The sequence below is a fragment of the Lepidochelys kempii genome, chromosome 4, assembly GCF_965140265.1.
Source record: "Lepidochelys kempii isolate rLepKem1 chromosome 4, rLepKem1.hap2, whole genome shotgun sequence".
NCBI classification, from domain to species: domain Eukaryota; kingdom Metazoa; phylum Chordata; order Testudines; family Cheloniidae; genus Lepidochelys; species Lepidochelys kempii.
In genome coordinates this window covers 122,269,184-122,283,818 of record NC_133259.1, presented here as the reverse complement: position 1 = coordinate 122,283,818, position 14,635 = coordinate 122,269,184, and the positions used below count along the sequence as shown (strand labels likewise).

General features: G+C 42.2%; 1 protein-coding gene across 5 annotated transcripts in view; it reads right to left on the bottom strand.

Moving 5' to 3' along the window:
- Nucleotides 1-902: 902 nt before the first annotated feature.
- The window catches only part of ZFYVE28 (zinc finger FYVE-type containing 28), a 309,168-nt gene continuing 295,435 nt past the window's right edge, over nucleotides 903-14,635 (bottom strand). For all 5 annotated transcript variants that reach the window (XM_073342720.1, XM_073342722.1, XM_073342719.1 and 2 more), the window contains 2 exons: nucleotides 4,612-4,715; nucleotides 903-2,962 (listed from right to left, as the gene is read on the bottom strand). In XM_073342720.1, the coding sequence (XP_073198821.1) occupies nucleotides 2,831-2,962; nucleotides 4,612-4,715 (236 nt within the window). In that variant the 3' untranslated portion in view covers nucleotides 903-2,830. The remainder of the gene's footprint in view (nucleotides 2,963-4,611; nucleotides 4,716-14,635) is intronic.

The window sequence follows — 14,635 nt, the reverse complement described above, 5'->3', positions numbered from 1 at the left end:
ACAAAAATTAGTTGTTACTGTTAGCATCTCCGTTCAACTTTTACTACTATTATAGTACTAAGAAGCTGTGGTTACATGGCCACAACATGCTTTTATCGAGTAAAAGGGCCATCCAAAGATAGTTTTTCAGATTATTTGAAACCTGTTTCACAGGATGTATTACACTCCCACAACTTTCACAACTGACATGTTGTGCTGTTCGCTGTGTCAGGCATATGTATAAAGAACACTTCCGGTAAATCCAGGGAAGATTATTCTTACTGTAGATTTTAGTCATTCATAGAATGGATTCTTCTTTAAATCTGACACTGTCTGACCCAGTATATCCAATTTGCAAAGCAGTCATTGCACATAAGGACATAACGTACAACACATTCTCAAAGGATGAAATTCATCCCTGTGTAGAACACCAACACAAGGGCCTATGCATCATTTAAGCCCTGAATGTTAAAAAGGCCTTTCACTTTCCCTCTGCAAAGGGAAAAATTGCTTCCTAAAAGTTTAAACCTTTTGTTTCTCCTGTGTAACCTATAAACTAGGTACAGTGTGAATGGATTGAGACCGATTTCTTTGACAGGATGTCAACTGTCACTGTGTGTAAACAGACCAATAAATGAAACAGCAATCCAGCACATGGAAGTAGAAAGTCTTGACGTTTTAATTATTTGAAGAGATTACAAGACGAAAGTCTTCCTTGAGGCAAATGCATTTTAGTATTGATATAGTCATTGTGCTTTTCAGTAAGAGAAATAGGAGTTTGTATTTACATAAGAAACTATAGTGTCTGAGATCCTTAAATATCATATTTATGGAAATGATTCTGAATTACAGCATTTACAAAATAAAAACAAGCTTGAATAAATAATATTCAGCCCATTAAATGAGATTTTTTTCACAGAAGCAACTTTTGTGCATATTTATTTCACAATTGAAGTTGGTTGCATTTTATTTTTTTCATCCTATAAAAGAAGCATTAGATTTGTTGTTTCTCAAAAAATAAAACTGCAATAATCATTGCAATGTGAAGCCTGAGATTTAAGCCTGAATAAGTATCACTGCTTGTACCATACGACCCACCTCACATCTAAGCTATCCACCCTGAGCCAGCTAAACTCTGGTGAATGATGACACTCCAATTTGAGGATTATGTGAAAGAGACTTTGCAAAAAACATATATATAAATAAAGTGAGAACATACCACAGCTGAATTTACCCACAGCTAGCTTCATAAGGCTTGTGCATTTCACATAAACTAGTGAAGCTGTTTAATCTGATTTATATGGCAGCAATTTCAACAAGCTGTATACCCTTATATGGCTCATTTGCATTGGATAAAAAAATCACAAAGCAAAGGGAATGTACACACATACACACAAACAAATACTGACTAGATTTTCTTTGTCATTTTAAATGAGGACCCTTCTTGAGCAAAAAGGCGCAAACAACTTTTTTATCTTCTCTCCGTTAGCTTGAAACACTGTGTGATACTGCAAGTCACCAAATGGGATACCACAAAAAGCTCTTGCTATAATTTCCTCTCTAACCACAGCATGCTGCATTGTTCTTTTAATGTGGCTAACTCAAAGCATGTCCAAACACCTTTGAAAATCCAGTACTCACACAGCTCTTTGTGCAAGATCATTGCATGAATCTATGTGAATTTTTTTCCAATCCAAGGAGAACCAAAATCTATCTGTGGTGCTTAAAATAAATGTAAATGTCTTCTGGGGTGGTAGCAGGGTGATCTAAAAGTAAGAGTATGAAATATTTTATAAAATTATTCAGCCAACTATGGACGATAAGAAACTTCAGATGCTAGGCCAATATTTCAGACCTTTTGAATAAAAATATACAGTATTGTTTAATGTTCGCCTTTAGAAAATCATTTTAAAAATTTAAAAAACACAGCTTGGGATAAGTTCTGTAACATGTGACATTTATAGTGCTTAACTTTTCCAAAAATATGTGGTTTTTTCTAACAGTAATTCATTAATTTGTTGAATATCTCCTCTGGAGCTGTTTTTTAGTTAGTATTTCATTATTGATATTGCAAACCAAAGTCTTTCTCACATGTTATATTTTTATTACCAGGAATTGGTCTGAACTATGCTGCATGTAAACAACTTCAAACATCACAAATTATATAGAATTAAATTAAAATATGTAAGAATTAATTTTTAGAAGACACTGAATTGTTGCTGTGATGAATAAATGAAAGGCAACAGAAATATTCTGCTCTGGAAACTTCAGTTCTTCCTATTTGGTTCAAAGAGAATTTTGCCTACATGAATACTGAATGTAAGTTTGAAATATTTTGCCTCAATTAATGTTAGCTCAGGTAGCTTATATCCAGCAATGGAAAAGCTAAATAGCAATCGGCGGGAAAGAGCTGATCTTCACATTCAGAAGCATCCCAGAACAGGAGTGAATGCAGAAGTGTCGTAGGTTTGGAAATGATTTGCTGTGATGAGTAAGTTAGAATCAACCACCTACTCTGTTCTTAATTTGTAAAATAAGCAGCAACATTTGTTCAATTCTCTGAGCCCTATTTCTTTCCACGCAGTGTGCTTTATTCTGCATATGGCATTGTAACATTAACATTAGAAATTTATGGAAGACTGTACTGTAGCCTAACAGCTACAGACGCGTCATGCTTCCCTTTAGCAGCTTAATAAAATACAATAAAAACTGCCTGTACAAAATTTATAGTAATGGATGACAAAGCCTACATGCCCACACAAGGTCCTTCTTTCAAGTTAATTCTTGGCTTAGATCAAATGTAATATCAGTCCATATAAGACTCCAATAGGTACATCACTAGTTTATTATGTCAGATACCAGCTTTGTCACTGTAGAAAGGAGTGACATGGAACATGTAACAGTGAGTGCAGACACGGACAGGCTTCATCTGACCATAGCGAGGTAATGGAGCAGAGTGGGAGGAACAGCGAGAGCAGAAGATCTGAAAAATACAAGAGAGATTGATTCCACTTACTGTTTTTTTTTATTTGACATGACTAAATCTGTTTTCTTAAAAAGGAAGGAACAGAAAATTGTGTGCATGACCCTTTTATGTGAGGTGTTGGAACTAGGAAGCAACACTGTCATAGGCCCTTTAAGAGGGATGAGGCCAGTGCACTGTGACTAGTCAGCTGACCTCCGAGTTGGGCTTAAGAGAAGGCACCTGGGTCCTCCTGGGGGAGGGACTCTGGGTGAGTCAGGCCTGAACTGAGAGTCAGCCAGGAAGGGGACAGAGAGAGCAGACACGGAGGTCTCATTGCCTGAGCAAAAAGCAGTGGAGAGCAGAAAGCTCTGTAGGCGCTCTCCAGGAAGAGAGACGGGATGGAAGCCAGGAGGCCTGGGTAGTGTGAGAAGCAGACTTTGGAGCAAGAGGAAGGCCCAGGGGTGCACTCCTGAGGCCACTATCCCGTAATGGGGCAGGGAGCCAGAAAAGACGCAAGTCTTTTATGAAGCCCAGGTGGGTGGACAAGGTTTGCATTATTCCTGCTTTTGAACTCTAGTAGAGGGCGCCAGGGGTACACCTGAGAGTCTTCCAGTCTGAAGAACGATTGAGACTGATCAAGAGCCAAGCATCACAGAAGGTGCTTGTGCCAGGACCTTTGAAGTCCATTTTGGGATTTCAGATGTCCATAATAATAAACTGTCCTGTGATACGGCTGTTATTAGCCTACATGTATTCTTGAGGAATCCTGAGAAGGGGAAACTGAGGGTGGGGCGTTCTCAAGGCCACTCCGTGCCATGAAGAAGCAGTCTGAGATGGCAACTCTACGACAAACACCTTGTAGTGTATTTTAGCTAAAAGCCTTCATCGGGCAGGGACCACAATAAACTGTACCTTGACCCTGCATAGCGTCTCTTATGTGTGTACTCCTTACTCACGTGAACAGTGCTATTAAAGTCAATGGGACTCCTTGCATAAGTGAGACTATGGTGGATTGGACTCTTGAAGCATTATTTAAATTGCAACTTAAGTGTAACATTGTAAGAAAGGACTAACCGCATGTTTCCTTGGAAACACCCATTCTCTATCTCATCTCTTTTTCTCCTGTGCACTTACAAGAAAGAGAAAGTGCAGAAGGGATTGGAGACTCACTACTGTTCAGTGCGCAGGACCTCAGTGTGACTAACGCTTAACCTTCCCACTCACACTTGCTGAGCAGCTCATACACTTTGTACACAATGCTGTATGCAACGTAAACACATGCAAAAGCAAGGACACAGAGTGCCCAAAGCTGGAACATTTGCCATTCCCACACTGCAGGCTGCTGGAAATTGTTAAAGCTTCGAGGCAATATTTTAAAAAAACCTAGTATTGAGTCTGAGTGCCCAACCTGAGACACCTTAAAAGGGCCTGATTTTGAGAGGATGATTGCTCCTGACTTTCACAAAATCATGCCCTTTTAATGTGTCAAATTGGGCTCCCACAAATATAGGCACCCAAAATCACAAGTCCCTTAAAAAAATCTTGGGCTCAAGGGTTTTATGATGCAGAGGGCATGGTTGCCTCTGCACTGTGAATTTCTGGGGTTTGCATGAATTTGCTCTTCTTTTCAGCAGACAGCATATCAGTTGTTTTTACTGAGTCATTACCTTGCCACAGCTCCTGCAATGATGTTTCCTGCGAATTACTGTGAAAGGCGCTTTGCATGCAGTGCAGTAGCTACAGACTTCATCTGGTACCCATTCAGGAGGATCTATCAAAAACACAACAACACGGAGCATATATCACACTAGAACAAAAATAACCACGTGATACTTGGGGGCCTCCAGGGAACAGGAGGAATAAGATATTAAATGTATATAACAATAGCAGCTTTCTGACTAGTATCGCAAAGTGCTCTACAAACATCCATTTGATGTTTGATTTAATTGGGGATTGGTCCTGCTTTGAGCAGGGGGTTGGACTAGATGACCTCCTGAGGTCCCTTCTAACCCTGATATTCTATGATTCTATGATTTAGGCTGAGAAAAGGCTAATAGAGGGGTCACTTTTCCCACCACTAAAATACAGCCACCTCTGGGGTACAGCAGGGTAGTCAATTAACAGAATATGGAACCACTACGTAGCTGTTTAACTCAGGAAATAAAGAGTATCCTGTGAAACTGAAAATGATAGAAAAAGTATAAAAGGCAGTGTTAGGATATAGATTTTCAGGCCTGTCTGCAAAGGCCTGTACTTTAAGAATTTAGGTGTATTCTTATCACTTGGCTAGTTCTAGAGGTATAAAAGAAAGAATCAAAATCACTGTCTGCTGGTGTAAGGGCCTTCTCTTACTGTGACAGTTTGAGGCCCTTGTCTTAGGCTAAGGCCTTTGGCTAAGCAGCAGAGGCAGCCATAAGCTAGGAAGCGAACGGTCACATCCTCACATTCCAAACTAGTCACATTGAAATAAGGTGCTGTTGGGCTGTTAGGCACTATCAGAACAGGATTGTATTCCTATCACCTCCAGAGAAAGGGAAGTGCCTAGAAAATGTAAAAGGAAACTTAGTTTGATAGCATCCTGTCTGGCAAGAACTCACTTATCAATAACTGGGATGTGAAATCCTCACTTCTGTATTGTCTTGTCATTATAGTTCCCACTTTGCTATCGTTTGTCTGTATAATCTCTGTCTGGTTCTGTGATTGTTCCTGTCTGCTGTATAATTAATTTTGCTGGGTGTAAACTAATTAAGGTGGTGGGATATAATTGGTTACATAATCATGTTACAATATGTTAGGATTGGTTAGTTAAATTTCAGGAAAATGATGGGTTAAGGTATAGCTAAGCAGAACTCAAGTTTTACTATATAATCTGTAGTCAATGAGGAAGTGAGTGGGCGTGGGTGGGAGGGGATGGGTGTGTGGGTGGGGGAGATGGGAACAGGGAATGGGGGTGCGGAAATTGGAATCATGTTTTACTAAAGGGGGAAAGGGGACCAGGGAACGGGGGTAAGGAAATTGGAATAATGTTTGGCTAAGGGTAGGAATGGGAACAGGGACACAGGTGTAAGGCTCTGTGGTGTCAGAGCTGGGAAGGAGGATACTAAGGAAGGAAACTGGAATCATGCTTGCTGGAAGTTCACCCCAATAAACATTGAATTGTTTGCACCTTTGGACTTCGGGTATTGTTGCTCTCTGTTCATGTGAGAAGGACCAGGGAAGTAAGTGGGTGAAGGAATAAGCCCCTTAACAGGCAGGAATGTTAAATACAGAGATGGAACCATAAGTATTTTTCGGCAATGTAACCGTGAGAAGAAGCCTAGAGTACAGCTTTGTATTCACTAGCCTGTCAAGACTTCACTACAGACAAGGCAACCCACTTTTTCCTCAATTTGGTTAACCCCCTCCTCACCCCCACATCTCTCCAGATAATCAACTAAGGGCCTGATCCTTCTTTCCTTGCTTAAGCCCTCAGAAACACTCTCATTGCTCTGAGTGGAAGTTTGCCTGTACAAAGACCACAGTATCAGAAGCACCAGTCAATCCAAACATTGAGTTTAAATAGAGCCTTTACCTTTCTAAAGATCATGGGAGGCAGGTGGACCCCCCTTTGGGGAAGCTAGGCCCCACCCCTTCTGCCCACGGCCCTTCTCCCTCCCATGAGGTTCCCCCCCACCCCCGCCCCACACTGCCGGAGAAACCTCGAGCTAGCTGGAACGCCGAGCCCCCCTCAACTGTGGGAGGAGTCCCGGGCAATCCCCCAGCCACATCACACCTCTCCTTCCGAGACCCCAAGCCACCCAGGGAAAGAGATTTTTATATGAGCCATGCAGGTTCCAGGGTAGCTAAGGTGGTGGTATTTGCTACTCAGCTTCCCAGGTTCATCAGTAATCTCTCTGGAGTCCAGGGAGATTACTGATGAACCTGGGAAGCTGAGTAGCAAACACTGCCTCCTCAGCAACCCCAGAACCTGCATGGCACATATTAATAAGCAAAAACTTCCCCCGTGCAAACCACCAAAACCTGCAACTTGGTATCCGATGGCGGCAGCTGCGCCATGGGAGGCTTAGCTTCCCCTGGCCTATTATACCCAGAGCCTATCCTAAGGTAACACCTTTGATCCCTAACTCAAACACCTCAATTCAATCAGAGAGCAACATTAAGGGTACAGCCAATGTTAACAGAGAAAGAATTTTAAAGTATTCCTTAACAATATTGCCCTTGTTTTTCTTTCAATAACTTCTGTAATCTTCCACAAAAGCAAAGCAGTGAAGTGAGCTGCCCCTTGAAAAGCAAAACACATGAGGCTCACTTCTGCTCACCTGCTTCTGCTAGTGGCAAGCTGACATCACCCTGGAGAGCCTGGAATTATGGGTGTCAACGTGATGTAGACCATTGCTTAATTAAGTTAATAAAAATCTAATCAAGGGCAAGTTAAGTGCTGCCCAGGAAAGAATCTCTGGACATAATGAAAGGTAAACTCCTGGAAATATTTACACAAATTCCCAAGTCTAGATCTGTCGGTTATTAGAGTGTGCAGGGCATATGTCTGTTGCTTTATCAGCAGAAAAGAGACAAGGTCCCTTCCTCAGGGAACATAGTATCAACCAGAGATAAACATATGATACATTTAATACACAGGTCAAATGGCAAGTGAGTTGGAGGTAGGGTCAGCAAGGAAGAACAATGGTGGGAGACTTAATTAAATGAATGAAAAGGTCAAATCCCAACATAGTCTTCTGTGAAATATTATTTTAATTTCATGTAAAATTTACCAAATTAAAGCAATGAATGTTAAATTAAAAATAAACCATACGCACAATTCAATCAATAAAATATTTTAACAAGCAGGTTAACGAAATTAGAAAAAACTATGAGCACAACTTCAAAATTCAAAAAGCTTTCTATTTTTCTGAGTTCCCATACTTTGAAATGCACAACTAGGTATATTTTGGGAACTAAACTAGTAGAGAAAGGAATGTTTCATTTTTAATTATTCAAAATGTGAAGGATTGATTGGACAAAGGACATGCTTTTAGGGGGAATACTCTAAAAACAAAATGAAATTGTAAAGGTAGAATCATTTAAGTAGTAGGCCTAAAGAACTCGGGAAAGAAAAAAAGTAACTAAATTGCCAAAAAGCAAGTTCCTAAAAGAGAATAAATGGAATAAATACCTCCAATAAAGAAGTAGTGGAATGAATATACCCTGATTTCATAAGCATACCAATATCTTATAACCAGAGGTGAAAGTAAGCCGGTACGCCCCAGTGCACCTTACTGGGGCAGCCCGGCTTCCCCAGGGTGCAATTTAAAGGGCCTGGGGCTCCCAGCAGTGGCTGGAGCCCCAGGCCCTTTAAATTGCCTCCAGAGCCCCGCTGCTGGAGCCCTGGGGTAGCAGCTGTGGGGCTCCGGCGGCTATTTAAAGGGCCTGGGGCTCCCCTGCTTCTACCGCCCCGGCCCTTTAAATAGCCATCGGAGCCCCGCCACTGCTACTCCAGGGCTCCGGGAGCTATTTAAAGGACCGGGGTGATAGAAGCAGGGGAGCCACAGGCCCCTTAAATAGCCCCCAGAGCCCTGGGGTAGCGGGGGCTCCAGGAGCTATTTAAAGGGCCGGGGCTCCAGCTGCCTCTGCCGCCCAGGTCCTTTAAATAGCCGCTGGAGCCGCGCTGTTTCTCCAGGGCTCTGGCAGCTAATTAAAGGACCAGGGCAGTAGAAGCAGTGGAGCCCCGGGCCCTTTAAATAGCCCCAGGAGCCCTGGGCTGCTGCTGCTACTGGCGGGGGTGGGGAAGGGGAGGAGGAAAAAGAGGGGCACTTACCTTACAGGGTGGGCTGGGGCTGGCTCTGACCCCCTCAGCTCCGCCCCTTCCGGGGGCCAGAGCTGGCCCCAGCGTACCGGTAAGTCAGTCGACTTACTTTCACCCCTGCTTATAACCCAGAGTTAATGGCTACACAAGAATTTTACTTGTGTAAAATTGTGCCAGATTAACTTCACTGCAAATTAGGTGGTATTTACCTTTGTTCCCTCCTTGACATGTATAATGACAATATTACTTGGAAAATTATATGCCTCATTGGTACTCAAGATATAGAAGGAGTGTATATATATTATTACTTGATATACTCTCTATATATTACTTTTCAAAATTAAATATAGTAATTCTCTGTTCCCCAAAAGTGACTTCATGCATCTTATCGTTGGCTTACTCATCGTTCTTCTTATCACAGTACAGTATATTGTGAGCTAACCTAAAGGGTACTCCCTTTCCTAACCAGTGACCCAGCAAATGCTAAAACAGTTCAAGTGCAGCTGTGAATTTAGCCCTGTGGCGTATCGATTCTGGCTTTTACTTCCCACCCTACATGCACCAATCCAATATCAGCTGCACTTCAACATATCCCTGAAATAACACTTAGCACATATAGAACATGTTCAAATGCTGTGCAAACATAACTAATTAATCCTCAGTCACACTTTCCCTGTAAAGGTTGGTAAATCAGTCAGTTTGTGGATGTTAAAAATCAACAAGAAATAAATTATTTGCTCAGGACCACAGCGGTGGACCAGATTAAAAGTTGAGACTCATGGTTTCCAATCCTGTGTTCATTCCTGCAGAAGAATTTGTGGCTGAAAAATCTTCCTATGGGGTGCAAAAGCACAGGCTTAACTTTGAGACAAGTAGGCACTTTCTTAAAGGTAAGCATGTGCTTAAGTGCTGTGCTGAATTGCAGACAAAGTGCTCAACACTTTGCATTGAGCCTTTAAAGATTTAGCCATATTTTAAACCAGGCAGGCACCAAGGACAATACAATTTACAACCAGGATCCCTCTCCAAGGATCTTCAGCCCCCGTCTCACACAGCCTTGGGAGCTGGCTTTTGGGAGTTACTGTATGTACTAAACATTGAGCTCTCTAGAAGAGATTTTTGAAAGATTGTTTAAGAGAGGTCTCATGAGAGGATAAAAATATAATATGATAGGAAGTACAGCAAGCTTTGTAAATTAAATTCCAAGCATTACTCTGAAGACACTGCTGAAAGCAGGGTGGTAACAATGCACCAGCACCAACAGGCTTTTATTTTATGGTCCTTCTCCTGAGCTGCACTGCTCCATTCGCTCTGCATGCAGCAGGAAATTGAAACGTACAATATATTTAATCTCTGAGGCACTGTCTACCAGTGCTTTAGAGATCTGCAAACAGAATAGAGAGAACACCTTGCTCTCAGCGCCAACTGGCCCATTGCTCTATTGTGCACAGGGGCCAAAGAAAATCTGCCGGAGAATAGATGACAGGCAGAGAAGGCCACAGCAGGAACATCAAGGAGGGGGAAAAGAAATAATAAGCATCGGGGGGGAGGGTGCTAAAATAAGAGGGAGAGAATATTAAATAAAGTGTTAAGAAAAAAGCAGAAGAAAGAAAAATATTGAAAATGAATAAGAAGAGTGATTTTGGAGATAAAGGAGAATGAGTTAAAAAAAAAAAGAATCAAACTTGTTAACACAGCATGAGGGAAAACAGACAGTGAATGAAAGATAGGAACCTTACATGAATCCAGGATCTGGATGTTTAAGAAAACACATCAAATACTACATGTCTTGTGACAAAGTGACAGGAGTTGGAGACACTGGAACAAAAAGGCATGTGGTGTCCAATTCATTTCGATATGCAGCAAATCTGCTACACAGCTTTTTATGGTGATAAAACAAGGATAACATCTCCCTGGCACACAGGAGCAGAGAGGCTCCTGAGTTACTCAGTTTGGACCTGGCTCCAGACTCCCCCTGACTTTGGAGGATTTGGATGTTGTGTTCTGCTTTGGGTCCATCTGTAGGAAAAAGTGAGCAGATTGGCCCTTGTATGCATAGAAAGGCTACATAATGAAGACTCAAAGTTTGAGGACAAATGCCAGTTTATTTAAGGGCAGCCTGCCTCTAGCTTGTCAAAAAGAAAAGGAGTACTTGTGGCACCTTAGAGACTAACCAATTTATTTGAGCATAAGCTTTCGTGAGCTACAGCTCACTTCATTGGATGCATAAAGTGGAAAATACAGTGAGGAGATTTATATACACACAGACCATGAAAAAATACACATTGTAAGGAGAGTGATCACTTCAGAGGAGCTATTACCAGCAGGAGAGTGGGGTGGGGGGAGAGAAAACCTTTTGAAGTGATAATCAAGGTGGGCCATTTCCAGCACATTTCCAGGAGTTAATAAGAACGTCTGGGGAACAGTGGGGGCGGGAGGTAGGAATAAACAAGGGGAAATAGTTTTACTTAGTATAATGACTCAACCACTCCCAGTCTCTATTCAAGCCTAAGTTAATTGTATCCAATTTGCAAATTAATTCCAATTCAGCAGTCTCTTGTTGGAGTCTGTTTTCAAAGTTTTTTTGTTGAAGGATAGTCACTTTGAGATCAGAAATGGAGTGACCAGAGAGACTGAAGTGTTCTCCAACTGGTTTATGAATGTTATAATTCTTGACATCTGATTTGCGTCCATTTATTCTTTTACGTAGAGACTGTCCAGTCTGACCAATGTACATGGCAGAGGGGCATTGCTGGCACATGATGGCATATATCACATTGGTAGATGTGCAGGTGAACGAGCCTCTGATCGTGTGGCTGATGTGATTAAGCCCTATGATAGTGTCCCCTGAATAGATATGTGGACACAGTTGGCAATGGGCTTTGTTGCAAGGATAGGTTCCTGGGTTAGTGTTCTGTTGTGTGGTTGCTGGTGAGTATTTGCTTCAGGTTGGGGGGCTGTCTGTAGGCAAGGACTGGCCTGTCTCCCAAGATTTGTGAGAGTGATGGGTCGTCCTTCAGGATAGGTTGTAGATCCTTGATAATGCGTTGGAGAGGTTTTAGTTGGGGGCTGAAGGTGACGGCTAGTGGCGTTCTGTTATTCTCTTTGTTGGGCCTGTCCTGTAGTAGGTGACTTCTGGGTACTCTTCTGGCTCTGTCAATCTGTTTTTTCATTTCAGCAGGTGGGTATTGTAGTTGTAAGAAGCTCTACGATACAACCGCATTTGCTCCAACCCCTCAGACAAACACCTACAAGATCTCTATCAAGCATTCTTACAACTCCAATACCCACCCACTGTTCCTCAGACATTCTTATTAACTCCTGGAAATGTGCTGGAAATGGCCCACCTTGATTATCACTTCAAAAGGTTTTCTCTCCCCCCACCCCACTCTCCTGCTGGTAATAGCTCCTCTGAAGTGATCACTCTCCTTACAATGTGTATTTTTTCATGGTCTGTGTGTATATAAATCTCCTCACTGTATTTTCCACTTTATGCATCCAATGAAGTGAGCTGTAGCTCACGAAAGCTTATGCTCAAATAAATTGGTTAGTCTCTAAGGTGCCACAAGTCCTCCTTTTCTTTTTGCGAATACAGACTAACACGGCTGCTACTCTGAAACCTAGCTTGTCAAAGGGATTTATGCTCATGTTGTGTTCTGACAAACAGGAGCTTGGGTTCAGTTTCCTGTCCTGGTCTCTCACTTGTGAGAATGTTGCTGAAACAAAACATCCAGTCCCTGGAGGTAAGAAGGACCTCATATCACAGCAGTGACTGCTCTGGCCAACGAATAATGCCGACCTGTTCCAGAAAGGCTGAGTCCACTCAGCTGGGAAGAGTGGGATGTGATGCAGGAAACTGGGAGAGTAGGAAAATTGGGAGATTGTTAGGGCTCCAACAATGCTAGCTCTAGTCTAGTGGATTTCTTCCCAGTACAATGACAAGACTATCTCTTTAGCACTAAGTACTAAGCACATGGCAAGACACACATTGTGGCTGAACTGTCCAGAGAAGGTAGTCCACACTGAACCTTGTTTGCTGGTTTGGATATTCAGAGACAACCATTAACCCAGAGCTCCTACGGAAACTCTCTGCTGGACCTGTGTGCGTCAGATTTCACCAAGCACAATTGAGAAGAGAGAGAGAGAGAGAGAGAGAGAGAGAGAGCAACCCACATATAACCCTGGTTATCTTCTACCAAGATAACCTTAAAAGTTCTGTTTCTACAGTGGCAAATGAAACTTATGGCACTGCAAATGTCAGAATGCATTACCCTCACAAGTGCAGAAAAGTCTGATCATCTTGCTCTCACTCTCCTCATGGAAGCAGTAATTACTGAACATGGTAAATACTTATGCTGCAGGCATGACAACTAGAGAACCCTGGGGACATCAGCAATGCTTGCCCAGTTTGGAAAGTACCATCACCTTTTCCCCTCCCTTCAATTCCTACCATAAAATCGGCCCTTTTGTCCATAACACACAACTTCTCTTGTGCCATTTTTATATAATCCCTCTTATTCTTATCTTTGATGCCTAAAAAGCCACCCAAGGCAATTATACCCAGCTATTCCTTCCTGTTCTCAGAAAGGATATGTTTACACTGTAAGTGAAGGTGTGATTGTAGCATGAGTAGGCATACTCATGCTAGCCTTAATCTTGCTAGTGTAGATAACAACAGTAATGTAGATGTGATGGTATGGGCTTCAGCATAGGCTAGCAATCTGCATATGTATCCAGAGTCCCTGGAGGTCTTGTAGTCTGGTTGCTAGCTGTCATAAATATAAAGGGAAGGGTAAACCCCTTTAAAATCCCTCCTGGCCAGAGAAAATTCCTCTCACCTGTAAAGGGTTAAGAAGCTAAAGGTAACCTCGCTGGCACCTGACCAAAATGACCAATGAGGAGACAAGATACTTTCAAAAGCTGGGAGGAGAGAGAGAAACAAAGGGTCTGTGGGTCTGTCTTTATGCTGTCTTTGCCCGGGATAGACCAGGAATGGAGTCTTAGAACTTTTAGTAAGTAATCTAGCTAGGTATGTGTCAGATTATGATTTCTTTAAATGGCTGAGAAAAGAATTGTGCTGAATAGAATAACTATTTCTGTCTGTGTATCTTTTTTGTAACTTAAGATTTTGCCTAGAGGGATTCTCTGTGTTTTGAATCTAATTACCCTGTAAGATATCTACCATCCTGATTTTACAGAGGTGATTTCTTTACTTCTATTTACTTCTATTTCTATTAAAAGTCTTCTTGTAAGAAAACTGAATGCTTTTTCATTGTTCTCAGATCCAAGGGTTTGGGTCTGTGGTCACCTATGCAAATTGGTGAGGCTTTTTATCCAACATTTCCCAGGAAAGGGGGAGTGCAAGTGTTGGGAGGATTGTTCATTGTTCTTAAGATCCAAGGGTCTGGGTCTGTAGTCACCTAGGCAAATTGGTGAGGCTTTTTACCCAACCTTGTCCAGGAAGTGGGGTGCAAGGTTTTGGGAAGTATTTTGGGGGGAAAGACGTTTCCAAACAGCTCTTCCCCAGTAACCAGTATTTGTCTGGTGGTGGTAGCGGCCAATCCAAGGACAACGGGTGGAATATTTTGTACCTTGGGGAAGTTTTGACCTAAGCTGGTAAAGATAAGCTTAGGAGGTTTTTCATGCAGGTCCCCACATCTGTACCCTAGCGTTCAGAGTGGGGAAGGAACCTTGACACTAGCCTATTCTGAAGACTGTGCCACCACGACTACACTGCTATTGTTACCTGTGTTAGCTAGCTACAATCACACCTTCACTTACAGTGTAGACACACCCTCAAAGAGTTCAGTCAGTACAGACTATTATTTTGGTAGCACATGTTTGGACTGAAACCAACTTTCTCTTGCCCAGTACTTCAAAATCTGGAA